At 66.9% G+C, this 25,967-nt stretch overlaps 5 protein-coding genes across 5 annotated transcripts; 3 read left to right on the forward strand and 2 right to left on the reverse strand.

Moving 5' to 3' along the window:
* Positions 1–566: 566 nt before the first annotated feature.
* Positions 567–2,078, forward strand: CHLNCDRAFT_144450 (hypothetical protein; the record flags this gene model as incomplete). Its single annotated transcript, XM_005848685.1, has 1 exon — positions 567–2,078. The coding sequence occupies one exon, from the start codon at positions 567–569 to the stop codon at positions 2,076–2,078; it is 1,512 nt and encodes a 503-aa protein (XP_005848747.1).
* Positions 2,079–2,973: 895 nt separating this feature from the next.
* CHLNCDRAFT_144451 (hypothetical protein) lies at positions 2,974–6,123 on the reverse strand (the record flags this gene model as incomplete). The annotated part of the gene is made up of 8 exons (XM_005848892.1): positions 2,974–3,124; positions 3,361–3,425; positions 3,644–3,750; positions 3,871–3,988; positions 4,136–4,325; positions 4,498–4,666; positions 4,806–5,445; positions 5,620–6,123. The coding sequence occupies 8 exons, from the start codon at positions 6,121–6,123 to the stop codon at positions 2,974–2,976; spliced, it is 1,944 nt and encodes a 647-aa protein (XP_005848954.1).
* A 655-nt stretch (positions 6,124–6,778) lies between these two features.
* On the forward strand, positions 6,779–18,149 carry CHLNCDRAFT_51642 (hypothetical protein; the record flags this gene model as incomplete). Its single annotated transcript, XM_005848686.1, has 29 exons — positions 6,779–8,079; positions 8,299–8,632; positions 8,882–8,935; positions 9,478–9,567; positions 9,797–9,916; positions 10,092–10,287; positions 10,406–10,479; positions 10,639–10,689; positions 11,043–11,129; positions 11,261–11,346; positions 11,499–11,541; positions 11,963–12,092; positions 12,468–12,655; positions 12,883–13,357; positions 13,544–13,695; positions 14,281–14,323; positions 15,033–15,178; positions 15,478–15,541; positions 15,613–15,644; positions 15,749–15,872; positions 15,978–16,061; positions 16,157–16,200; positions 16,334–16,351; positions 16,780–16,828; positions 17,049–17,083; positions 17,186–17,249; positions 17,368–17,451; positions 17,782–17,966; positions 18,108–18,149. 29 exons carry the CDS (start codon positions 6,779–6,781, stop codon positions 18,147–18,149), a joined length of 4,395 nt encoding a protein of 1,464 aa, XP_005848748.1.
* A 2,002-nt stretch (positions 18,150–20,151) lies between these two features.
* On the reverse strand, positions 20,152–21,372 carry CHLNCDRAFT_51644 (hypothetical protein; the record flags this gene model as incomplete). The annotated part of the gene is made up of 4 exons (XM_005848893.1): positions 20,152–20,270; positions 20,525–20,714; positions 20,892–21,044; positions 21,370–21,372. 4 exons carry the CDS (start codon positions 21,370–21,372, stop codon positions 20,152–20,154), a joined length of 465 nt encoding a protein of 154 aa, XP_005848955.1.
* A 226-nt stretch (positions 21,373–21,598) lies between these two features.
* On the forward strand, positions 21,599–25,807 carry CHLNCDRAFT_57535 (hypothetical protein). Its single transcript, XM_005848687.1, has 12 exons — positions 21,599–21,891; positions 22,195–22,266; positions 22,395–22,484; positions 22,741–22,857; positions 23,037–23,216; positions 23,456–23,572; positions 23,827–23,939; positions 24,127–24,241; positions 24,470–24,556; positions 24,796–24,891; positions 25,151–25,266; positions 25,448–25,807. The coding sequence occupies exons 1-12, from the start codon at positions 21,751–21,753 to the stop codon at positions 25,539–25,541; spliced, it is 1,338 nt and encodes a 445-aa protein (XP_005848749.1). The 5' UTR covers positions 21,599–21,750; the 3' UTR covers positions 25,542–25,807.
* Positions 25,808–25,967: the final 160 nt, after the last annotated feature.

Raw genomic sequence — 25,967 nt, forward strand, 5'->3', positions numbered from 1 at the left:
GCCCCCTGGCCCACTCTGAAGCCTGTGGAGAGGTGAGTGGCCTTGCCCGAGGCAGACGGGCGCCGACCCCGCACCTGGGAGTGACTGAATAGCACTCGGAAGCGCCGATTGTGGTGCTGGCAACGCCCGCCTGCGAGCTATAGGCCACCCTGAGGCCGCCGCTCAGTTATGCCCTGCCCCGCCCGCCCCGCCGCCGCTCGCAGTCCGCTGCTCTGGCGATGGCAGCCTCGGCCAATATCAATGCAGTTGTGAGGCGCCTGCGCGGCAGCAGCAGACGCAGCGCGATTGCAGCAGCCCGAAGCCTGGCTGATCTCTCTTCCAGCCAGGGCAGCCGCACAGCGATTATAGCGGCAGGCGGCATCCCGGCGCTGGTGCAGTGCCTGAGCAGCGACCAAAGCAGCGAGGCTTTGCTGGAACCAGCAGCCTTGGCGCTGCGTAATTTGGCATGCGAAGGCCCAGATATTCAAGTAGCTATCGCAGCTGCAGGCGGCATCCCTGCCCTGGTGCAGCTCCTGCGGCACAGCAGTGAGGCGCTGCTTGTATCCGCAGCATCCATTCTACAAAAAATGTACTATGACAGCCCTGAATACACGGCAGCTATTGAAGCAGATGGCGCCATCCCTCTGCTCGTGGAGCGCCTTCGCAGCAGCAGCAGCGAGGACGTGCAGGAGCTTTCAGCAGCGTTGCTTGCCAGCCTGGCCTTCGGCAACCCTGACAGGATGGCAGCCATCGCTGCAGCTGGTGGCATTCCTGTCCTGGTGCAGATCCTTCGAAACAGCGACAGCGAGGCAGTGCAGGCGGCTGCAGCTTTGGCGCTCCTCAATCTGTCCGCTAACAGCCCCAGCAACAGCACTGCCATTGCGGAAGCAGGCGCCATTCCTGTTCTGGTGCAGCGCCTGCGCGGCAGCAGCAGCGAGGAAGTGCAGAAGCAGACAGTTAAGGCGCTGTGCAATCTGGCCTTCAGCAGCCCTAACAACAGGGCAATCATTGCAGCAGCTGACGCCATTCCTGTCCTGGTGCAGTTCCTGCGCAGCAGTGGCAGCGAGGCAGTTCTGGCAAAAGCAGCCAGCACCCTTGCCAACCTGTGCATTGACAGCCCCGACATAACAACAGCCATTTTGGAAGCAGGCGCAATCCCTCTGCTCGTGGGCCACCTGCGCAGCAGCAGCAGTGAGGCAGTGCAGGCGGAAACAACCGGAGCGCTCCTCCATCTGTCCGCTAACAGCACCAGCAGCAGTGTCGCGATTGTGGCTTCTGGCGCCATCCCTCTGCTCGTGGGGCGCCTGCGCCGCAGCAGCGAGGCTGTGCAGGAGCATGCAGCAGCGTTGCTGGCCAATCTGGCCTTCGGCAGCCCTGACAACAGGGCAGCCATCGCCGCAGCTGGCGGCATCCCAGCCCTTGTGCAGCGCCTGCGCAGCAGCAGCAGCGAGGCAATTCAGGTAGCCGCAGCGGGAGCGCTTGCTAATCTGTCTGCTGAGAGCCTCAGCAACAGGACTGCCATTGTGGACGCAGGCGCCATTCCTGTGCTTGTGGGGCACCTGCGCAGCAGCTGCAGCGAAGAAGTGCAGAAGTGTGCAGCTGGGGTGCTTGCCAATTTGGCCTTGGGCAGCCCTGACGACATGGCAGCCATTGTTGCAGCCGGCGGCATCCCAGCCCTTGTGCAGCGCCTGCGCAGCAGCAGCAGCGAGGCGGTGAACATGCGAGCAACCTCAGCGCTCCTCAATCTGTGCGATGACAGCCCCAGCAACAACGCCGCCATTGTTGCAGCTGGGGGCATCCCTGCCTTACAGGCACTTCACAGCAGCAGCCCATGCGACGAGGCGCGGAAGGCTGCAGCTGATGTCCTGAGCATCCTGTCCAATGCCGGGCAGCCAGAGCCATCAGCGGCCAGTTCGAGTTCAGAGGCAGGGAATGCGGCACACCCAGCAGCAGGAGCCGCACCGACAGCAGAGGCAGCGGCAGTGGATGCGGCAGATGCAGCAGTGTCCGATGCCCCTGATGCGGCAGCAACCGCTGCCAGGGTGTGTGCAGCAGACGGTTGCGGCAACACGCACGGCCTGCGCCGCTGCAGTGGGTAAGCAGTGTCCTGGGCTAGACGGGAAGAGATGCTTTCACGCAGCTTCACGGCTGCCTCCGTGATGGGTCCACCCTGCCTGCCTATGTAGTGCTTCCATTGCACTCCCCCGCCTGGTTGCTGCCAGCAGGTGCCGTGGTGTGAGGTACTGCAGCGAGGCCTGCTCCCACGCGCACTGGCGTGCCCACAAGCCCGAGTGCCGGCGCCTGCAAGCGGCTGCCGCTGCTGCCCAGACCTAACCGCAGCCGTTGATGGTGCGTGGCCACATGCTGCCAGCTGGCGCGGGCTCGCTGTTGGGATACATGTCTGTCGGCCGCCTCCTGAACTGCCTGTTCCCCCGTGGGCGGCGTGACTTCCTTGGCGTCCTTGCAGCCCCTGCCTCACCGCCCTTCCGGCCTGTTCCCTGCAGGGTTCAGATGGAGTCTAGGGGAGGTGGATTCCCAACCTTCAGCCAGCACCAGCAATACCAGGATGCCACCTGCGCTGAGGAGAGTGTGGAGCGCGGCTGTGACACCACCCACCCACCCCGCAACGCCAGTTTATACACATCTTCGCCGGCATGCGTGGCTCAAGCACACCCTGCTGGATGGGCTCTGCGCAACAGAATACAACGACTTCCTTTGTCCCTTTTGTAAGCTTTGTGGGCTCTCCTCACAAGTGCTGACAGGCAGCTTGGCAGGCCAGTCAAGGTGGGAGGCTCGCCGTGGAGAGGAGCGCCTATTACAGTGCGGCAAGAAGCCGGTGAAAACGGGCTCTAAAGGTGCACAGCTGGGCAAGCAGCCCGACCAGTGTCCCAGGCGCGGGAGCACAGGCCTGGTGGGCAGGCGCTCAATCGGCATGTGCAGCGGTGTGCCTGGCAAGCAGCCAATGGCCCAGGCCAGGCGCAGCACCTGTGCCGCTCAGGCCATCAGCCGCTGCTCCACGGCCCTGAACTGCTGGATGGCCTTCTCGTGCTGCTCCATGCGTGCCGCATGCGCCGCCGTTGCCGCCGCCTTGGCGGCTGCCAGCGCCGCGGCGCGTGCCGCCGGGTCTGCCACTCTCACCTCTAGCCTGCATTGCATTGCACGGGCGAGAGCCCAACTGGGGAGCAGTGCCGACTGGTTGTGGCCGGCCCACCGAGATTAATAATTTATATTGGGGGGCCGAAATAAGGCTCGGGCAGCTTGGCATGGCAACCGAGTCGGCCAGCCAGCCGGCAGCCAGCTGGCCAGTGAACAGGCATGAGCCGAGCAGGCAGGCTGGAACCAATTGTTGCAGTGCGGGAACAAGGGCCGGGCTGCACCCACCTCCAGCTGTCTGCCACATCAAAGTATCGGAGCTCCCGCCCTTCCTCGTCGCTGACATCCTCGGGCTGCACACAGCGTGGCAAAGCATGAGCACAGCATGACACGCTGTAGTAGTAGGCGGGTGCAGCCAGGAGCGCAGCATGGGCCTGACACATGACCCCAGCGCACCGCCAGCCAAGGCTGCAAGTGGCGGGGGTGTGCACGGCCGGACGCGCCGAAAGCGAGGAGCGGCAGCACGGCAGCCACCAGCCCAGGCTGCCCGCCGCCCTGCCTGCCGCCTCACCTGGGACGCGCTGCCCTCTGGCGGCACCAGCAGCAGCGCCTGCTGCGCCGCCTTGACCCGCAGCAGCCGCTCCAGCATGAGCTTCAGCTTGCCTATCGTCAGCGTCACTGCAGGCGGGAACACAGCGGGCAGGCCGGGCTGGCGGGCTGTCTAGATTTTCTTCTCGGGTAAATGCATCACCAAGGCGAGCCAAGCCAAGCAGCCGCCGATCGGCCGGTGGTACCTACCCGGCAGCTTCTTCTCCACTCGCTTGGTACCATGGCAGATGGTCAGCTGCGCCATGCTGCTGGCCAGAGCGCTGCCGGCGGCCGCACGTGGGGCCGCGGGAGCCAGCTCGCCATACTTCTGCAGCAGGCGACAGCACAGCACAGCAGGTGTGCACAGGTGGGGAGAGGGTGTAACGTGCCACAGTGGCGGCATCGGCATGCGAGGCCCAGGCTCCACCCTCGGCGCTGCCGCCACATGCCCGCCTTCCACACAGGAGCGGCCCACCTGAACCAGTGCCGGAAAGCGCGGGTGGGCGGCCAGGACGGCGGCCCTTGCAGCCTCCACACCGCCGATGCTGCCTCCTGCCACGTCAGCGGCGCCTGCCAGCTCATCGCTGACCTGGCGTAGGTAGTTGACCTCCGCATCCCACCGCTCCGCGGCGCTCACGGCGCTGGCGTTCAGTGTGCTCAGCCGGCTGCAGCGGCGGTGGGAAGGCAAGTGAACGTGGGGAAGGATAGCAGGCATGGAGCAGGAGGCTTGGAATCCGCCACTCCCACCATGCAGCGCGCAGCTGCCCGGCTCAGTTCAACAGCAGCCAGCGCCGCCGCTGTGCAAGCTCGCCCTCCGCCTCCTGTTGAAGCAAGCACCTGATGCGGGCGATGCACTGGTAGCGCACGGTGCTTGGGGCGGCGGCGGTGAGGGGGTTGTCGGACAGGCGGGCTTCCTCCAAGGCCGGGAAGCGGTCCAGCTGGCTGGCCGCCTCCCAGCTCCCCAGCCGGTTGCCGCCCAGCAACAGCGCTCGAAGTGCGGTGAAGCCTGCGGGGCAGGGAAGGCAGGGCAGGCGGAGCTTGCAGGCCGGCGGCGGGAAACGTGGCAGGGCTGCAATGGGCCTTGTATGCAGACGACGCCAACAGGGCAAGCAGAGGCGTGCGTGCTCCCTCCTGCCGCTCCTCACCTCCTTCGTACCGCACTTCCTCCAGCCGGTTGCCGCTGAGCAGCAGCGAGCGCAGGCACGGCAGCGTGCTCAGCAACGCCACGTCAGCCCAGCTGGAAAGCGCGTTGTTCTCTAGATCCAGCACCTCCAGCCGACCAAACGCTGCTGCCAGCAGCGCCGCAGCGCCCTGGCTGCTCCTGCTGCTGCTGCTGCTGCCACTACCGGGCGCAGCAGCTGCAGGAGCACCCAGCAACAGGAGGCTGATGCCTGCAGCAGCCTCTGCCGCGGAGGCGACATCGCAGCCGCTCCTGCCCACTGCTGCCGGCAGGTGCAGGCTGGCCAGGCCGTTGGCGCAGAGGTGCAGCTCACGCAGGGTGGGCAGCAGCTGGGCGACAGCCACCGCCTGCGGCCAGGCCACGCCGCAGCCATTCAGCACCAGCGTCTGCAGCCCGGCCAGGCTGGCAGGCGCTGCCGGTGGCGGGGCTGCCGGCGCCAGGGTGGGGCTGGGCAGGGCCAGGCGGTTGCCGCTGAGGTTCAGGGCGGCCAGGCTGGGCAGCGCTGTCGCCAGCTCAGCAACGAAGGTCCAGCTGGAAAAGAGGTTGTCGCTGAGGTCCAGCTCCGTCAGGCCGGGCAGCATGGCTCGCAGCTCGCTGCCGCTGCCCTGCATGGATGAATGGATGGCGAGCGCGCCAGGCAGGGCAGGAAGCGGTCTTGACGCCCGAAGCAGCTGTTGCAGAATGTTCACAGGCACGGCAGGCAAGCAGGCTGCTGCTCCCAGGGTGCCCTGAGCACACCAATAATGGGCAGCGAGCAAGTTGATCGAAGGGTGCCTCACCAGACTGGAGATGCGGTGCTGGACCAGCGCCGCCAGCGCTGCGCCTGCGCCCGACAGCCGCCGCGCCGATGCCTCTGGGGCCAGGAGCTCCACCGTCACGCGACGATTGCTTGCGGTGGACACGTACATCTGCTGCTGCTCCTCCTGCTGCTGCGCCGGGTCCACGCCGCTGGCAGGTTGACCGCCGCCGCCGCCGCCCGCCGCCCGCTCCAGCGCGGAGGACAGGCCGTAGCGCTCCAGCGCAGCGGCCACCAGGGACCGCCCAAAGTCGGCGGCCTCCAGGAACTTGGGCAGGCGCACAAAGGAGCCGGCTGTGGGGTCGTGGGCGCAGAAGTAGCGCCTGCCGCCGTGGCTGCCGTCGTGCTTGCCTTTGCCGGCCTCATCATATTCAATTCCCACCCAGGTGCCCTGCTGCCCCTCGATGGGGCCCACATAGCGCACCGTGGCCCTGTGCTTGCCGCCCAGCAGCACCCTGGCCCCCGCCACGGGCTCCTGGACGGCCATCTGCGGTGCCCAACAGGTCGGGTAAAGTGATCGCAGCGCGGTGGCGATTGGAGGAGCGCGCATGGTGGCCTCCATGCTGCATGGCAGCGCCCTGCCTTCTTCCCGCCCCGCTGGCTTCGAGCCCCCGGCCTCTCTGTTCGCTGTGTTTGCATTCCTCGACGCTACCAACAGAATGGCAGCTCTCTCGATAGCGCCAGCTCGAGGTGGGCTGCCCTACCGCACATCACATCCACTTCCTGGAAGCAGGGGCCTCATAACTCTGCTGCTGTGCGGCTGCAGGGCTGTTGGATGATGGGGCGATCAGTAGGACTGGCAGGGCCGCAAGGGCTGGAGGGTCGAGGAACGGCCGCCTGCACGCTGCAACAGCCAGGGCAAGTTTGAGAGGCTGTTTGAAGGCTGTGATGCGCCCTCTCTGCCTGCTGGATCGCACCATCGCTCACGCCGATCGCTGCCGCCTCGTGCTGCAGGCGCTGTCTGCGAGCGGCGGCGGCGAGGCGGGCAGTGCGGGTGATGTCCACAGGCTGCAGGTCTTCCTTGGCACAGGCCCAAGCGCCGCCAGCCACGGTGAGCTGGTGATGTCGTTGCGCGAGGCTTGAATTTGGCTTGTGCTCCGACCTGCGGCCGTCCTGCCTGCTCCCGCCACGTCCCGCCCCAGATGCTGACGCCTCCTCCTTGCCGCTGCCTGGCTGCAGCCCCTTCCGTTGCAGAGCTGGTTCAGCACCACGAGCCGCTGGCTGGCCTGCCACCGCTGCCTGGCAACAGCACATGGGTGCTGGCACGGCCGCGCCGGCACATGCGGCGGCGCCAGGTGCAGCGGCAGCTGCCCTGCGAGCAGCAGGCGGCGGCGGCTGGAGAGGAGGCCGCGCTGCCGCTGCCACCGCAGCAGCCGCAGCAGCACGTGGCGGCCGTTCCGGCGCCGCAGCGCGCGTCTGCCTCTGGAGGCAGCGTTGCGCTGGAGCCTGTGATGCAGCAGGGCTACCAGCACCTGCAGGTGGCGGCGCACCAGCTGCAGGCGGCAGCACAGCAGGGCAGCCAGCAGCTGCGAGCGGCGGGCCACCGGCTGCAGGACTCTGCACAGCAGGGCGGCCAGCAGCTGCGAGCGGCGGCGCTGCACCTGCAGGAAACGGCGGCACAGCTGCAGCAGGAGCTGGATGTGGGGCAGGTGCAGGCAGCGGCGGCGGGTGTGGCCGGCGATGTGGCACACGCGCTGCAGCAGGCGCAGCAGGCTGTGCAGGGCGGCGGCGCGCAGGCAGCAGCTCTGGCGCGGCAGCAGGTGGCCGCCCTGCAGCAGCTGACGGCAGGGCAGGCAGCATCCCTCCAGCAGCTCACGGCAGGGCAGCTGGCCAACCTGCGCCAAGCAGCGCTGTGGGCCCAGCATCACGTGGCGGAGGCCGCGGCCAGCGCCCGCCCGCGGGTCAGCGCGCCTGTGGCGGGGCAGCGTGCTGCCTCTCAGCAGCCCGCCACGGCGCCCCCGCAGCAGCAGAGCTCCCCAGCTGCCGCCCTCAAGGCTGCGGGCGAGCAGCAAGCAGCGGTCGTGGCGGCGGTGCGCGAGCAAGCTGCGGCTGTGCAGCAGCAGGCACGTCAGGCGCTGCACGTCCTGTCGCGCCTGTCGGCTGAGCAGGCGTCCAGCCTGCGGCAGGCGGCCACACAGCTGCAGAAGCAGCTGCAGGAGCAGCTGCCTGGCAACCGGCAGGTTGTGGCGGGCACGCAGCAGCGGCAGGCAGCGGCGCCGGTGGCTGGGCTGCGGCAGCAGCAGCAGGCCCGCAAGGTGCGGCAAGCGGTTGCGCCTCCCAGCGAGCCCTCCGCCTCGGCACGTGCAGCAGCGGCAGCAGCCCCCAGCATGCTGGTGCAATGGGCCTGGGCGCTGGGGCTGGCGGCGGCGGCTCTGGCGGTGGCGGTGCTGCGGTGGATGCGCGCGCGGCGCAGGGTGGCCCGCAACGCCCGGCTGGCAATCAGGTGCGCAGCAGCACAGGCTCTGCGCAGCTGGTCCCTGGCTGGATGGCACCTCTGAGCTGCTCTGACTCTGGCTCTCAACGAGCCGGCACGCACCACGCGAGCTGCCCGCCTCTTTGGTGTTTGCCCTTGCCTGGTGGAGGGCCTCATTGGCTGCAGCCTCGCCAACTTTCACCTGCCTGCTGTGCCTGCTGTGCTGCGCTGTGCCTGCCTGCTGTGCAGGGAGGCGGAGCAGCAGGCCCGCGCCGCCCACGTGTACGGCCGCACCCGCCAGCGCTTCCACCGGGCCCTGGCGGCGGCCGAGGACCTGGAAGGCGCAGACAGCAGCGTGTTTGCCGCGGTGGGGCGCAAGGGCCAGCAGGTGGCCGGGGCGGCCGACGGCAGCGGCGACGGCGGCAACCCGTTCCTGCGGGGCGGGCCGCCCGGCGGCGATGGCGGCGCCTCGTCAGCGCTGGCTGACGAGGACGAGGATGGCGGCAGCACCGACGTCTTTGACCCTGCCAGCTGGGACACCGACACGCGCAAGCAGTGGGAGGCGTTTGTGTCAAACAGCAAGGTGCGCCTGGCCTGGACTCCCCTGGTTGGTGCGCTGCTTGGCATGATGGCAATCGGATTCGCTGGTGTCAGCTCCTTGCCTGACCTGGGCATCTCTGCTCCCCTAAACTGCCTGCCCCTCGGCACCGTGTCTGCGGCTGCTCAAGGGCTGTTCAGCGCTGGTGACAGTCGTGCCCCCACCCACCCGCCATGTGCTGACTCTGGCCTGTGGCGTTTGTTGCCTCCACCCCGCGCCTGCGCTTGCCCGCAGGTCAGCAAGGGCAAGCTGTGGGACAGCAGCGCCGTGGACGAGGGGCTGCCTCAGGTGTGGGTGGACCTCAACCGCGAGTGAGACCTCAAGGCAGCCCACCCATGTGACCAAGCGACCCACCGACTGACTGATTACCGACCTGCGTCTCCGCAGCACCCACCCCCCCTCTCCTGTTGCTGACATCATCATGCATGCTAGGCCCCTAGCTGTCTCCCGATGCTCGTGTCAACCCGCCCCACGTGAGCGCCAACCAACGGCATTGCAAACAAATTCTCCCCCGCGACCCATTCATTGCTTCCATTGTTGCGTTGCATCCATCGTGAACTCCCTAGTGCATTCATGTATGACAGGCCTTGCCCCATCATGTAACATACAGCCGTCCAGTCAAACCCCACCCGCCTCGCTGACGGGGCAGGCCTCGCTGACGTGGCAGGCGTGCTACTCCAATTCTCAATCTGCTCCCTCACATGCCTTGTTTGCTCATGCTTTCTGCCATCAGGCTCTGCTCAGCCCTAAGGTGTGCCCCAGCGGGCTGCCTGAGCTGCCTAGGTCCAGCCATGGGCACCAGCCACGTCTCGCGCCTTCTCTGGCGGCAGCCCCTTGGATCGCCCCAGGCGGGGGCCAGCATGTCCACGGAGCAGTCTGAGGAGGTGGCGGAGGCGGTGCTGCGCGAGGGGCTGCCCCACGTGCCCAAGTCTCTCAAGGCGAGGCGCCCGGCTGGGCCGCCGCTGACGGCGCTCGCCCGACACCTGCTGCCAAGCCAGTTGGCAAGCAAAGCACACTGGGCTCCGTCAGCTGAGCAGCCAGGCAGGCAAACACAGGCAGCCAGCAGCAGCTAGATAGGCGTCAACAGCGCGTCAACAGCATACACAGTGGCATACTCAGTGGGCCGGCTGGCTGGCTGGGGCTGCGCAGGATCCCGACAGCATCGCCAACAAGGCGCTGAAGGAGGCGGCGCGGGAGCTGGAGCGCCTGGAGGCGGCGCAGACGCAGGACCACACCATCCCCAAGGGAGGCCTGGCAGCGGCGGCGCAGGTGAGGGGCTGACGCTGCCTGGGCCCGGCCTCGGACGCCCGGCCTGCGTGGGCAGCGCTGGTGGTGGCGAGCAGGGTGCGCAGCTCACGAGGGGCTGCTGCATCGGGATGGTTGGCAGTGTGCCAGGTCCCGTCGGCATCCCGATGCCGCTGGCTGCCGCCGCCCCCTGCTGCAGTCTGCCGCCGCCCACCGCCTGCACCCCGAGGAGAGCGAGGTGGCGGCCCTGGTGCACCGCCGGGTGGCTGCGGAGATGGGCGGCTCGGAGGCGGAGCAGCTGGCGGAGGCGATCCTGCATGCGGCGGAGGCCAAGGCGGCGCGGCAGCCGCTGGACAAGAGGCCGCACACTGTTGAGGAGGTGCTGGCGGCGGGAGGTGGGTGACCAGGGCACCGCCTGTAGACAGGCATTGACCTGTCCTGTTCTGTTCAACCAGCTGGTCGGCAACCCATCCCTGCTAGCTGTGCCCCACCACCTCCACCTCACCCCTGCAGCCAGCGAGCTGGAGCACCTTGAGTCTGTGGAGGGGCGGCCCCACGAGAAGCACGGCCTGGCCGCTCGCACCCAGGTGGGTGGGCGGTCGGTTCTGCGAGGCGCTTCGCAGTAGTGCGCAAGCGCCTGTAGAAGCTTGCCTCAGGCCTCCTAGCTTTGACGGTTCCCATCAGTCCCCACATGGCATGCACGCCGCCAACCCCGCCACCGCCGCCCCAGCCATGCTGCACTGCAGTCTGTGGCGGACCGCGCGGCGCGTGGGCAGCACCCTGCGGTGGAGGACAAGGTGCTGGAGAAGCTGAACCAGCCGGGGTCCGGGTTCTGCGAGGGCTGAGGAGGCCGCCACGAATAGGCCGCACAGCAGGCGGCAGGCGGGCGGGCCGCCGGCAGGCGGCAGCAGCAATACATCCCTGCCACGCCGCACTGGATGCCTTTCAATGTCGCCACCATGCATTAGTTGTCTGTGAGTGGCATGAGAGAGCACATGAAGACGTGTCGAAGTGCCGGTCCGCTGACGGGGTGGCTGACGGGGCGGCGGCGCCAGCAGGGCGGGCTCGCACTCCAGACGCTGCCTCCCGACACCATTTGCCGAGCGCTTCTACGTTTCACGTTTTACTGGCAGCTCGTCTGATCGCACAGGCAATGTCTCAGAGCGGCTTCAAGAAAGAAGACCTCGTAGAAACCATCCTTCAGCACGGGGAGCCCCACTGGGGTAGGCACTGCAACGTGAGCCGGGTATCCACGAAAGATGATGCGCCGGAAACAAGGCCGGGATGCCAGCGACTCCTGCAGCCGCTCGTTCCGCTGCCGCCGCCGCTGCTATTGCCGCCGCTCTCGCCGCCTTGTGCCTGGTGCAGTCTCCAGAGGCGGTGGCCAACAAGGCCATCAAGAAGGCGGCCTCCAAGCTGGAGCAGGACGAGATGGTGGCCTCCCCCACGCACACGTGCGCGCTTGCCCGCCGCCACGAGCCCAAACTTCCCTGCCGAAGCATGGGCAGCTAGTTTGCGCCATGCCAGGCTGCTGGCTAGATCTCCTGCCTCCTGGCTCCTCAAAGCGATTGCCGCTGCCTGGGTTGGTGCCATCCTGCTCCTGCAGGATGAGGAAGCAGGAGGAGGGTGGGCTGGCCTCCATGGTGCAGGTGCGCAGGAGCGCCATTCGGCCGACGTTTGGCCGAATTGCCTGCCAAGGCGGTGGTTGCCAATGGCAGAGGCAGGCAACTGGCGTCCCTGCTGCCCGGCACAACCTGGTGTGCTTGCACTGGAGACGGCTGCCCTTTCATCAGGGGCTGCTGGCTCATGCGCCCGGGTGTGATGCAGGAGGTGGCACAGCACACAGCGCGGCCAGACATGAACCCTGTGGTTGCGGCAGTGCACGACAAAGTGCGGCAGATGCATGAGCAGGCGCACGGCACATGAGGGGGCGGCGCGGCGACCGGGTATCGCCACTTTTCTGTGATTTCATGATCTAAGAGTTGCAGAGAAGCCAATGTGATGTGTCAGTCATCCCCTCGCCCATGCCTCCGGTTGAACTGCTGCCCACCCGCCACGCTGGGCCCATAGCGCGCCGCCGCTGCATGGAAATGTGTCTCCCTCCCTTACTCCAAACCATCCCATTCATTCTTATTTCGTTTGAAAACCATCTCCCGGGGCATCGCAGATTTGACAGCAGCGCAGGGCGGAGCATCGCCGCGTCGCCACTCGAATTGAACGCGGGAGCGCATCCGGTAGGCGGCTGCCACCTCCACTCTCACGTGTCGCCTGTTTAACGGAGCTAGAGTGGGCAAAGTGGCTGGCTGAGGCCCTTGGTGCGGAGAGAGCGGCGCCCCAAGGAAGCGATCAACCGCGGCCTCCTCGGCCTGGAAGCAAGCTTCACGCGCCTGGCTGCCCCTTTCGGCTGCTCAAGGTGAGCCGTGGCGGCGTTGCACGCCGCGCCGGGGCCCCTGCCGCCCCGCACTCGCCGCCCGTTTGAGCGGCCGCACCACCACAGCGCGCTGGCTGGCCTCTCCGTCGTGGCCCCTCCTGACCCCTGCCGCCTCCCCTGCTGCTGCAGCCGCTTGACTGCCAGCCATGGAGCTGATGCACATGCCCCGGGAGCCGCTGCCCATGACGCTGCCGCTGCTGCCGACGGCGGCGGGGCCGGGCGCGTGCGGCAAGCCCGCGCCGCTCAAAGCCAACTCTCTCTCGCGGCTGGAGGAGCTGCAGCAGTACCTGCGGCAGTGCGACGACCAGAAGTACCTCAACAACTATATCAAGGTGAGTATGGGGTGGTGGGTGCTGTCACGCTGCCGGCCCACAGTGCCGCCGCCTCCCCGCCTCACCTGCTGCTCGCGCGTGTCTGGGCCTTCACCTGCCCGCTCACTCTCACTCTCACACCTCTGCCTGCGCCGCTGCCGCTTCTTGTCCCTGCCCTCTTCCCTCCCTGCTCCCACCTGGACCTGAACTCGCACCCTCAACTGGCCACCTTCCCTCCCATGCCGCAGGTGCTCAGCTCCATGCCTCGGGACCTGCTGGATGACCTGACCCGCCAGGTCAAAGCTCGGTCAGCCTGGCTGTCGTCTGAGGAGCAGCGCGAGTACAAGCGAGCCAAGGTGCTCAACGTGATGGGCGCGCCCTGCTGCGGCGACGAGCGCGATGCCGACGGCAGCGGCGGCTGCGCGCTGGCCGCCGCGGACGCCGACGCCTTTTGCAGCCAGGTGCTGGAGGGCAGCGGCGGCAGCGGCGCGGCGGAGGAGGGCGCGGCGGCGTTTGCAGATGCGCTCACTGCAAGCGACCCGCAGCTGGAGCTTCTGGATGCGAGGGTGAAGGTGGAGGAGCAGCCAGGTGGTGCCACCCCGGCAGGCGCGGCCAAGACGCAGCTATGCGCGCTGGCGCCAGCCCTGGCGTGCGAGGGCACGCAGCAGGGTGTCGGCAGCGGGCAGGCGGCTGCTGCTGCGGCCGCTGCGGCCGAGGTGACAGGTGGGTGGGCTGCGGCAGCCTGCCTGCTGGCCCGTGGCCCATCGCTGTCCATGATGTCCAGGCTGCCTGCCCAAGCCGCCCGTTGCACGTGTACTCCCAGCCTGTTGGAAGAACAGAAGTCCGAGCCTTCCACCACCCGCCCTCAGTCCTGGCCTGCCCGCCTCTCCCTGCCCGCTCGGCCTGCAGGGCACCCTGGCGACGCCTCTCCCGCTGAGCTGGTGCCCGTCAGCGGCGTGGTGTGCGACCACCAGATCAGCCGCATCTCGCCCGATGGGCAGCCCGCGCTGGCGGCGGCGGCCGCGGGGCAGGCCCGGACCAGCGGCGGCGCGGGCGGCAGGGTGCGGCAGACGACGCTGCTGCCCGGCAAGCAGTAGCCGCTGACCGTCACGGCGTATTGCAAATAAAACCGCCAGCACACATATATTTGAGCAGCTCGCCGACTCTCCCTGACTGCCCCACGGCCGGCCTGGCGGCGGGGGCGCATTGGTCCCCAGCAGTCCAGCAACCCGTCCCGTCCAGGGCTGAATGCACAGACACACCTCATGATGCAGCATTCTTTTTATACATTCTTCACTTGCGCCCTCTCGGATGCAAGAATTAGCAGTTTGCTGGACGCTGGCGGCGGGACGTCGCCCAGCTGGCGGGCCGCCTTGTCAACATCCACCTGCAGCTCACCCCACAGGCGACTCCTGCGATCCAACAACTGCCCTGATCAGGCCACCCTCCCCGGCTGTGGGAGAGCTGCTCCATCTTCCCCTCATCGCCGGCAACCCGCTGGAAGCCGTGCCTGATAGTGATCACTTGGTGTCTGCGGAGAGATCGCAGAGGCCTCTCATAGCCGACAACGGACCCTCGCGAGCGAGCCATGACCTATCCAACTCTTTCGCCCTCTGACAGCCCGGCCTTGCGCCCCACGGCACCAGGGGTTTGCACGTTGGCAGCGAGGCGGAGCCCGTGATGCTCAGGGTGAGTGTGCTGGCCGTCCCACCCAAGAGAAGAGCTTCGCCGCCGCGCTGGCGGCCGCTGTCAGTCGCTCAGCCTGCGCTCCTGGGGGTTTGTGCTGGCTCCGATCGCCCCGCTGCACCTTCTGTTGCAGTCAGGAAGCGGCTGGCGGGGCGCAGGGGCCTGGGCTGCCTGCCGCTGCAGGGCCATGGTGTGCATGGCCCCTGCTGCACATATGCATGCATGTGGTTGCTGGGGGATTTTCCCAGGGCTCGAAGTCCCAGACACGGGCGAGATGATGCATGTGTGGTGGCGCATGGGGGACGACAGCAAGGCCCATAACCAGGGGAACGCATGGGGGCAGCCACTCTTGAGGCGCGGGGTGCTACCCTCAGGACATCGACTATACTAATACAGGATCTGTATTTCAGTTGATACACCTTATCTGTTTTCTTCAAAACAGACAAGCTCCTCAAGTCTGATGCTGTGTTGTAGGGTCCTTGCTTGAGCGCGAGAAACTGCTCTGGCCGACGGTGCCGCTTGGCACTGCGCCACAGTTCGACGAACGCAGGAGCGGACGCCAGTCCCTCCTGAGCATGGACCCATTCTGAGGACTGATTTTTTTTCCCCTTACCGTTCCAACCTAGTGCTCCTCAGCACTTGCCGCCACCTGGAAATGGCGCACATCCTTATGATCCCGATTCCTGATGCTGCCCCCCCTCGCTCATGGCAGGACGACTTCACTCGTGTGTTGCACTTCCTCAACAAGCCCACAAGGTGGCCGTAGTCCAGGTAGGGTGCGCAGGAAGCTCCGGCGACGGTAACCAGGCTCGTACCAGTCTTGCTGCCGACGTCGGGGTGGCACTGCGCGGGGTGCCGGTGCGCTGCGAGTTGCGGTACAACACCCTATGCATGCCAGCTTTGGTGACGCCCTGCGCAGCCAGGTTAGCCAGGTGCTGTCCACGCAGCGTGGCAGCCACTCATATTAAAAAGCAGGCAACGTAGCCATGCATCTTCGCTTCTGAGTTGGGTAGCCCCTGCTGTCCACCTGCCTCCTGACGCCGCGCCCTCAATGCTGGCGCGCTGCAGATGTGGCCACATGCGTGCGGCGTCATCTCCAATGAAACCAACCAGTGCTCCTCACCTGAAGCCTGCTCGCCGCCCTGCTTCGCACACAGGATTTTACAACGTGCAAGCGCCCCGTTCCGCCTGCCGAGCTTGCTCTCAGGAGCTTCCCTGGCCGTGAGCATTAGGATGGCGGCGGATTGAGCGCGTCGCCTGCCTCAACCCGCCCGCTCCCGCCTGTTATGCAGGCCAGGGCGGCACGACTCTGGATTGGGTCCCGGTGAGCTGAAGCAGCTCACCGCACGGCCACGCCTGCCACTGCAGCTCCTGCCAGCTCTCTTTCACGAGGTCGAGAACTATGGCCACCCCTGTGCTCTGCCGCAGGCCGGACAGTCTGAGGCTGCCGCCACGCCCGTCAACCCCAACTGCGCCGCCGACAACCTCCCCACACCGTCGTATGCCCCCGTCAGCCTGCTGACCAGCAACACATTCACCCTCGCATGGACAGGTGCGTTGGGAGCATGCGCATAGGGAAGGGTCCGGAGCCGGCGAGGTGCCTCCCCATCTCCCTTCGATCCCAGCCACCGCCCTGCCCGCTCCTGCCTTGCCACAGGCCTGCACGGCGTTGCCAAGGTTGGCTCCGCCTCGGCCTGCCCCCCTGATGCGCCCTACACCGAAGTGGTGGCCCCCGTGAACGGTGAGCAAGCACGGCGCTTTCGGTGGGCCCAGTGGATCAAGCTGCGCATGGCCTGAGGTAGCCTGCTGAGCGCCTGCTGCATGTCACACCTGCAGGCGGCTCCTGGACCTTCACCTGTGACGCCGCCAACTACGGAGAGGTGAGCGGCGCCGTGCTGTGCCTGCAGCCTCTGTCCAGCATCGTATACCCAGCCAGCATTGCAGGATGCGCTGTCGAGCAGCCGCAACTGTGCCCCCTTCCTGTGTGCCTTCCTCGCCGTCCATGCTGTGCAGCATTTCGTAGTAGGCCAGGTGGCGGAACACTGCGTTCAGGGCCAGCGCATCCAGATTACCTGCAGCCCTGACACACCTTCCGAAGCCGCCACGCTCGCGCCTGGGGCCCAGGGCGCCTGGGAGCAGGCTGCTTCCGGCATGGACTAGAGGGCTGGGAGGCCACTGCAACGGCGGCGGCAGCTCGCAGCGTGAGGCAGAGCTGGAGCTGTCCCCTGACTTTTGCTTGACAGCACAGTGTCTGTGTGCTGCATGGATCATCTGCCGCCGCCTCGTGTAAGCAGGCAGCGTTTTGCGCAGCTGCACCGTGCCAAAATTACTTGAGCATAGTGCGCCGCCGGCGCCAGCGTGCTGCCATTCTTTCTACTCCTTAGTTGACTTGTCCCATGACGGACGCCTCAAGCATCTCCCTCTCCCTTCGTTCCACACCACCGTCTGGCACCATGCAGCGTGCCTTGGGACTGCTGGTGCTCCTCGCGGCCGCCGCTGCGGTTCAAGGTGCGGCGCTGCCCTGCCGCTGCCGGCGCAGCCCTTGCAGCCATGCCCTCATCCTCCTGCTGCTGCTTGTACAGTCTGCCATCAGCCAGCCCAGCTTGGTGTGAAACTTGATCCCAGGAGGAGAGGAGGAGAGCCTCCGACGGGGCCGGGCGGGTTGAGATCGCCGGCTGTCAGTGCCATGCGAGCAGCTCTGGTGCTTGTTCCGTTTGCCTGACTGCAGGCCAGGTGGCTGGCGGAGCCATTTCCTGGACCACGGTGAGGCCTGCATGCCTGCCGCAGCCCACATGCCACTCGTGCTGCCGCCACAAACGCTGGCGCCTCCCACGCGCCCTCCCTGCCCGCCTGCAACTTGTGCAGGGGGTGGAGTATGAGCCAGTCTCGCTGCAAGACCAAGAGACGCTCACCCTGAGCTGGTCTGGTGGTGAGCCTGCGTGCCAGGATGCCACTGGCAGCGGCAGCGCTGGCAGCGGCAGGAGGCCACCGCCCGGCCATGCCTCCACGTCTCCCTCAAGCCCCTGCCAGCCGCCGCCCTGGCGCAGACGGGCACGACATTGTGGAGGTGGAGGGTCCCGGTTGCCCAGAGCCTGGCAACCCATCCACCGTGATCGTGCCGCCCAGCGTCGGTGGGCGGTCAGCGGGAAACGGGGAGCTGGTGCATGGCATGCACTGCAATGCTATTGTTTTGCGGCTCATGCTGACCGCACCGCTCATACCACCTGCCTGCCACTGTGTGCAGAGGCATCGTGGACATTCACCTGCGATGGCACCACCGCGGGCGAGGCAAGAAGCTTCTGTGTTTGCTGCCGCGATTGGGCGCCTGCCGCTGGCATGGCGCATGCAGCTCAACGGTGCAACGCCGGTCTCGGCGGGGGCTGCCAAAGCGTGCCCACCTGCCCTGATGACGCCCTGCTCACTCCTTCTCCTGCCCTGCCCTCCGCCTGCGTTGCTTGCAGCACTATTTCATCTGTTCTGTGAGCTGCACATGCATCCAGCTGCCTCCACAGCGGGACTGCCTTGCGCCCGGCAGGGCCCATGCCGCGCACTGTCACTGGCGGTCTGCAGCTCTGTGGCCCCGGGCCACCTTCAATGCTGGCTGCCCGTGGCGGCCCAGATTAACTTTGTTCAGTTTGCCATGCAGGTGAGCGACCACTGCGAGGACGGGCAGCAAATCCAGGTGAACAGCCAGCCGCGCCGGTCCCCCAGCCACCTTCTGCCGCCACCAGGCGGCGTGCCAGCGCTGGCACCAGCAGACACGCACTGGCTGCCTGCCAGCCCGCAGGTCACATGCAACGCCGAGCCTGACGGCACCGAGGGGTCATGATGGGAGGATGAACCTCAGACTAGAGGATGCCTCTTTAGCGCGGCCTGATGAGCCAAACCGTACCGCCCCGCCAGCAACTGGACATTGAAGCCGGCCCTAGCGTCAATCCCTGCACAAGATGAGACAATTTCTTGCTATTTCCTAATACAACTGTAAAATTTACACATGCCCTCAGGCTGGAATCTGGTTGCCCCCCCCAACGCCGGCGCCCAAACTTTCTTTGTGGTACTGCCATGAGAAGCCACCTTCAAAAGGCAAACCCAGTTCAGAAGTTCACAACCTGAACTGGTTTTGCCTTGCGCTTGCACTCAAGAGCAAGATGGTGCGTCCCTGGTGTGTGCTGGCCCTCCTGCTGGCTGCCGCGGCAGTCCAAGGTGAGCTCCTTCCTGACACCTGCATGTTGACCACCTCCAGCCCATCGGCCTGCTCCAGAGAGCCAGTTGGGCTGCCTGGCAGGCGCACGGCACAGCAGATGTGTTGGCTTTGCGGCAGCTGCTGCCTCGGCGGAAACCGGCGGAAGCCGCCTAGTCAGCGCCGCTCTGTCACCGGTGGGTTGGTCCAACTTGCTACAGGTGTGGAGCAGGAGGTGCAGTGGGCCCCGGTAAGCCGAAGGGCCTCAGTGCAAGCGCCCAACACACGCCTGGGAAGCATCAAGCCGCCGCCGAATCCCGTCGCTACCGGCACAGGCGGGGAGTTGGCATTGTACCTTCTTTGTCTCTGCCCCCTCGCCCGCCTGCAGGGGATGAACTACGCGCCTCTGGAAACCACTGAGGGCGACACCGTCAAGCTGACCTGGACTGGTGCGCCTGCACTGCCCCGGGCCGGCGCCAGCGCCTACACGGCGGTGCCGGGCTATGCCCGCCCGCCTCCCCAGCCATGCCATGACCAGCCTGCCCTCCCATGCACGCATGCGCTCTGCCCACGGCCTGCGTGCAAGCTCCCGCCCCCTCCCCCAGGCATGCACGGCGTGTGGAAGCTGCCGTCAATGGAATGCCCCGAGCAATGGATGGAGAATGAGCAGTACACTGAGCTTGTGGCGCCCAAGGACGGTGAGGCGGTACTGGCCCAAAGGCCCTTGCACCTCAGTCAAACCATACCATGCCGTTCCATGCGCCACATGCATTGCCAACATCTGCAGGCGGCGAGTGGACCTGGACCTGTGGCGACGACACCAAGGGCGACGTGAGTGCCGTGCTGGGCACCCGCTGGTTCCTGGGTTCGCCCTGCCTTCTGTGTACCTCCCTCACGCAGCTTGTGTGGCTTCCCTTCATGCAGAACTACGTTGCTTGTCCTGTGGACCGCCACTGCGAGATGGGGCAGGTCATCGAGATCAGCTGCAACTACTGATGCCGCCCTCGCGTCATCGCCCTCGCCTCCCGAGGCCCTGCCAGGGCACGCACCATCGCCGACCAAGGCCTGTAGCCCTGCTCAGAGATAGCGCGCGTACGAAGTGCACGTTGTGCATTGAGTGCATTAAAGGAAAGCACAAAACCTCCCCCTCTGTACAGCGAATGAGTTGTCGCATCATGTTACATGGCAGCGATGAGCGCAGCCAGACAGGACTGTGTAAATACAGAGCAAGAAGCGTGTGCCGTGGCAGAAAATAGCAGGCCGTCCAAAGGTCAGGTCAAGAGTGCATGGCAGGTCAGTCAGAAGCGGTCAGCAGCAAGCGGCAGCGCAGAAACATGGCGGGAGATGGGTGGGATCAGTGGCTGGGGGGATGCAGAGGAGCAGAACAGGAGGCTACGAGGCGACTGCACCACCAGCCCTCGTTCCGGCTGCATGCACCTGGGCTCCCCAGCAGTCGTCACCGTGCCAGTGGGTTGGCGTGTATCGTGCAGCTGTTGAGCTTGATTTCCTGCGGCAGGCAGCCAGGCAGCGGACCGCCGTTAGCAGCCGCACACGCCGGGCTGACGCTCAGCAGTTGCCACGATCGCGTCATTGAGCAGCTGCCAATACATCAACCGGCGGCCTCAGCCAGCGATCCCCAGCGCCTGAGGTGTCACCCCAACCAGCTGTTGCTTGCCTGCAGCGGGCGGTCGTTGGGCCCTGTGGGAACCTTCTCCATGCGGTCCAGCACCTCCATGCCGTCAATCACCTGCCCGAAAATGGTGTACTTGCCTGCAGGCGGGGGGCAGAGGGCGTGCGCATGCGAGTGGGCGGACAGGTTGCCGGACAGGTTGCCCGGGCAAGAAGAGGCTGGAAGGCGGGGCCAGGCTTGGGGAGGTCGGGGCGGGGGCTGGCTGCATCATGCCTGCTGGCCCACAGCTCGCCCACAGCGTCCTGTGAGCCTCCGGCGCTTCTCCAGCCCCCCACCGGAACCACAGCCCCCATGAGCAGGCCCCGCGACCCCACCCCACCGCGCGCCCACCCACCGTTGAGGTGCGGGTGCGCCTTGTAGGTCACGAAGAACTGGGAGGCGTTGGTGTTGGGGCCGCTGTTGGCCATCGACACGACGCCGCGCTTGCTGTGCTTCAGGTGGTCCACCAGCTCGTCCGGGAACTTGCCGTTGGGGGTGGCGTAGATCGACTTGCCGCCCTTGCCGGTCCCCGTGGGGTCGCCGCCCTGCTTGGGAGCGGCGGCCAGGCATATGCGTGTGTGTGTGTGTGTGTGTGTGGGTGTGGGTGAGCGCTCGGCGTCAGCAGCAGACTTCCGCTCGCAGCCTGTGCCAGGAGGAGCAGGCGAACCTGCGGCGCGTTGCCGCGCCGCGCGCTGCCGGCCCCCGCCTGCCGCGCGCCCCACCTGGATCATGAAGGCCTTGATGTTGCGGTGGAACAGCGTGCCGTCGTAGTAGCCGGAGGCGCACAGGGCCAGGAAGTTCTCAGAGGTGCGCGGCGCGTCCTCGCAAAACAGCTCGATCTTGAGGTCGCCGTGGTTGGTGTGCAGCGTGACCGACTGCGTGGGAGGGAGCAGGGCGGCGGCAGGAGTTGGCAGCGGGGAGGCGCGGAGGAGGCAGGCAGGCCAGGTGCGTGGGAAGGCAGGCCCAGGGGCAGCAGGGTTGAGGGCGGCGGCCCGCGGCGGCGGCAGGGCGGCGGCAGCGGCGGCGTGGTGTGGCAGCGCGGTGTTGCCTGCAGCACTGCCCCCTGCTGCTCGCGGTTCCCAAGGGGAGTCGCTGGCGGGCGCAGGGAGGGCTGCAGCTGTGCAGGGGCCCCACAAGCCGAGCGTGCAGAAGCAGGACACGCCTGCGCGCGCCGGCAGCGTAGTTTCAGCGTGCACACACCATTGCTAGCTCTCCTCACGCCCCGCCGATGCCCACAAGCCCCGCCAAGACGAGTGATGGCTCCAGCAACGCCTTCACGGCTGGGCTGCCCTGCTCAATTGATGCACCAAGCCGATCAGAGAGCGATGAGGGACATGCGGGCGGAAATGGAGCAGACTACTCTCCCCTCTGAGCTGGCCAATTTGGTAAGAACGTCGCGGCATGCTTACCGCGCTTGGGGCCGATCCTCCCCTACTAGAAGTTGCCGGGCTGGTGTGTGAGCTGCAGCTAGGCCACCCGCTACCTCCCCCTCGCTGCACGCCTTTCGGGTGGACCCTGCAGCCCCCCATCGACCCGCATTCCTTCACCGTTCACACCTCCTAACGCCAGCGTAGCGTCACGATGGCTGTGCGGGCCAGGAGCAGCGAGCTGGCCAAGCAGCTGCTGTCGCGCCATGCCGCTGCGGGCGTTGCGGCGGCTGGCAGCCGCTCCATGGCCAGTGGGCACGGCCTGGACCCCGCCCAGAGCTCCCTGCAGCAGCAGGCAAGTTGCCGCCCACCTGCCGCCGCGCCGCGGACTTGGCTGCCGCCAGGTGTCGGCGCCGGACGAGTTGGGCGCGCCCTGCCCAGGACCGGATGCCTTTTGATGGATGGCGCAGCACAGCGCAGCTTGCATTGCGCCCTCCACGCTTCACCTTTGCTGCTGACTTGCTGCTCGGCCCTGGAGCTGCTCTTCTCGCCAGCCCGCCGCGTCCGCCGCTGCCCTCCTGATGGCTTTGTGCTGCTGCTGGCCGCTGCGGCGTGCCCACCCCGCACCACGCCTGTACCGCCCCCTCCACCCCTGCAGTACATCGACAAGGAGGAGAAGTACGGCGCCCACAACTACCACCCCCTGCCAGTGGTGCTCAACCGCGGCGAGGTGAGGCCCAATCCTCCGCACCTGCGCAGCTGTCGGCCGCCGCGGAACCAGCGCGCCAAGCAGCAGCTCGGAGCAGCATCAGCGAAGCGCCCCGCCCGCGTGTGCGCCCGCTGTCCACCTGTCTGCAGGGGATCTTCATGTGGGATGTGGACGGCAAGCGCTACTTTGACTTCCTGTCGGGCTACTCGGCGGTCAACCAGGGGCACTGCCACCCCAAGGTGGGGAGGAGGCGTAGGAGTAGAACACATCCCTCTTTGCAAGGGGCTGCGACACGCTGCAGCTGCCAGGGAAGCGTAGAAGAGAATCGCGTGTTGCGAAGGCGGGCTGCCTGGGGGCCGCGGCACCTACCAGCCTGCTCGCACGTGCTTGCAGGTCCCAGCAGCCAGCAGGCCGCCTGCCCGCTCCTCCCCCGCCTCCTGCTCCCCATCCCCACCCACCCACCAATGGCACGCCACACCACCCCGCCTTATACAGATTTTGGAGGCGATGATCGAGCAGAGCCGCAAGCTGACGCTGACGTCCCGCGCTTTCTTCAACGACGCGCTGGGCGAGTACGAGGAGTACATCACCCGCCTGCTGGGATACGACAAGGTGAGGCCGCGGCGTGTGCCTGTGGCGGTTGGGATGCTGGCCTGAGAGCTTCAGGAAAAAGTAACCCGAGCCGCCCAGCCGGCTCCCCACACCGTGGCAGGCGCACCGCCCTGCGCCAGCACGCGTCACCCCTGCCGACCCCTCCCCCCCCCCGCCCTCGCCGCCCACCCCGGCCCCAGGTGCTGCCCATGAACACGGGCGTGGAGGGCGGCGAGACGGCGGTGAAGCTGGCGCGGCGGTGGGGTTACGACGTCAAGGGCGTGCCCAAGTACCAGGCCAAGATCCTGTTTGCCGCCGACAACTTCTGGGGGCGCACCACCTCTGCCATCTCCTCCTCCACCGACCCAGACAGCTACGAGGTGGGTGGCCGGGCTGCGGGGACGGCCGGGCCGGCACGCGGCAGCTGGGCAGGCAGAGAGGTTCTGGGGCCGGGACGCGGCGGATGGGCCGGCGTGCGGCGGTCGCGCGAGGAGCCGTGTGCGGAGCTGCGGCGACCGCCGGGCTGCACATCCTGCAGGAGGCGCCCCTTCCTCCGCCCTCCACCCGCTGATAGCTATCCCCGCCCCGGTGTGCTCCCCCTCCCCTCCTCCTACTGCAGGGCTTTGGACCCTTCATGCCGGGCTTCGAGGTCATCCCGTACAACGACCTGCCCGCGCTGCAGGCCAAGCTGGAAAGCGACCCAAACATCGTGGCATTCATGGTGGAGCCCATCCAGGTGGGTGGTGCGGGTGGGTGTGGGTGTGTGAGGTGTGGTGGTGGCGTCGGTGGTGATGGTGATACCAGTGGCTGTGGGAGAGAGAGTGTATGTAAGTAGTGGGCGAGTGAGGTGGCCATGCTGGTGGCGGGTGTGTGGGGCGCCTGCGCTTGCGTCCCAGGAGTGCACTGCAGCAGACAAGGCAGGAACTTCGCATGTGTGCGGCGTGTGTGACCCGCGCCGCCTGCACATGCCCCCGCGCCTGCCCCCCGCAGGGCGAGGCGGGCGTGGTGGTGCCCGACGATGGCTACCTGAAAAAGGCGCAGGAGCTGCTGCACAAGCACAACGCGCTGCTGATCGCCGACGAGGTGCAGACGGGGCTGTGCAGGTGCGGTGCCGCGGACAGAACGGGCGGCTGGGGGTGGGCGGCTGGCCAGCGCTGGCTGCAGGCAGGCTGCCCACGTGGCTGCGGGCAGGCGCGCTGGCATTCCGCTGCCTGGGCCTCGCATGCGCATGCTCACACGCCCTGCCGGCTGTGCTGCTTTGCGCTGTCTCTCCCTTGTCCTGTTGCGCAGGACGGGCAAGATGCTGTGCAGCGAGTGGGACGGCTGCAAGCCAGACATCACTGTGCTGGGCAAGGCGCTGTCGGGCGGCACCATGCCAGTGTCGGCGGTGCTGGCAAACGACGAGGTGGGCGCGCGGGAGGAGGGCGGCGCTGGCGGGGCGGAGCCGGGTGTGGGCGGCGGCGGTGTGTGGTTGCGGCGGTGGCGCTGCGTGTCGGCGGCATGCCGGCATATCACCCCGGGGGAGGAAAGCCCCAGCTGAAGGGGTGTGCGCTTCGGTGGCTGCACGGCGCCTCGACCCTTCATTTCTGCGCTGGCGGTCTGGCCCCACCTTGCCCTGCCCCCTGGCCCGCAGATCATGCTGACCATCGGGCGCGGCCAGCACGGCTCCACCTACGGCGGCAACCCGGTGGCGGCGCGGGTGGCGGTAGCCTCGCTGCAGGTAGGTGGGCAGGCAGAGGGGTGGGGGGCTGTGAGCCGCGGCTGGCTGGGTGCCTGCACAGAACGCGGGCGGAGCACAGCACAGCACAGCACAGCCAAAAACAGCGTGGCACAGCGCAGCACAGCACAGCACAGCACAGCGCGGTGCGTGCCTGCCCGCCGTCCCCGATTGCGCTCGTCTAGTCGCATCCGTGCATCCACGCATGCATGCACACCCCTGCTCGCTGCCCGCACCCGCAGGTTCTGGTTGATGAGAAGTGTGCGGAGAGCGCGGCGCGGCTGGGGCCCATCTTCCGCAAGGAGCTGGAGGACATGGGCAGCCCGCTGATCCAGAAGGTGGGTGTGGGGAGGTGATGGCGGTGTGTGGGGGGTGGCTTGCCTGGCGGGGAGCGTGTGATGGGCGTCAGCGCCGTGCAGCCTGCATCGAGGGCTGTGCTGCCGGCCAGTCGCCGGCCTGCACACACGCAGCGCGCCCTGCAGCGCCTCCTCCCGCTGCGCCGCCTGCCTGCCTGCCGCTACAACAGCCCGCCAGCCCGCCAGCTAAGCACGCGTCACGTCAAGTCCCCCCCACCCCCCTTTGCCCCTGCGGCCGCAGGTGCGGGGCCGCGGCCTGCTCAATGCCATTGTGATCGACCCGAACGCGGGTGTGGAGGCCTGGGACATCTGCCTGAAGCTGATGCGTGAGGGCCTGCTGACCAAGCCCACCCACAGGTCGGTATAGGGGTGGTTGGGCAGCGCACCGGGCTGGGAGGTCAGCATGAGGAGCTGCCGCAGACCGCGGCTGGAGCGTGGGGGCCGCTGGCGGGGCGAGGGAGGGGCGGCAGATCTTGGCTGCACCGTCTGTGCGGCTGATGTGCTGCCACCTCGTCTATCTGGCTGCCCGCGCCCGCAGGAACATCATCCGCCTGGCGCCGCCGCTGGTGATCAGCCAGGAGCAGCTGCACGAGGCCACAGGCATCATCAAGAAGGTCTTCTCCTCCCTTTGAGCTGGCCCAGCCCAAGCTCGGAGCCATCTGAGGAGCCCTCCACCCCTGCATTCTTTCGTCTCCCTGCCTTGTGAGCGAGAGAGAGTGTGTGGCATTTCGCAGGCCTGCCAGGCCTCCCCAAAACCAACCCGACCTTTGCTTGTGTTCTGTCTGCCAATGTGTGTGTGTCACAGTGCGGTGTGTGTCTGGCGCCCTGCCTCCCCTGCTCTAAGCTAATCCATGTCCCTTGCTGGCCATTTCAGCAACGATGTAATGCAGCAGCACTGAGAGATTACAGGGGACTGGAAACAATGAAATGTCAATAGCAGGAGGGACAGTTCAAAACAGTAACTGCGCTCAAGTACAGCGTGGATGGGTGGGCCCACTGAACCCTTGCCAGGGTGGCCTGCGACCCTTCTGCAGCACAGCAGGCTGGCCGCGGCCACG

The sequence above is a fragment of the Chlorella variabilis genome (genome assembly GCF_000147415.1).
Source record: "Chlorella variabilis unplaced genomic scaffold CHLNCscaffold_7, whole genome shotgun sequence".
In the NCBI taxonomy this organism is placed as follows: domain Eukaryota; kingdom Viridiplantae; phylum Chlorophyta; class Trebouxiophyceae; order Chlorellales; family Chlorellaceae; genus Chlorella; species Chlorella variabilis.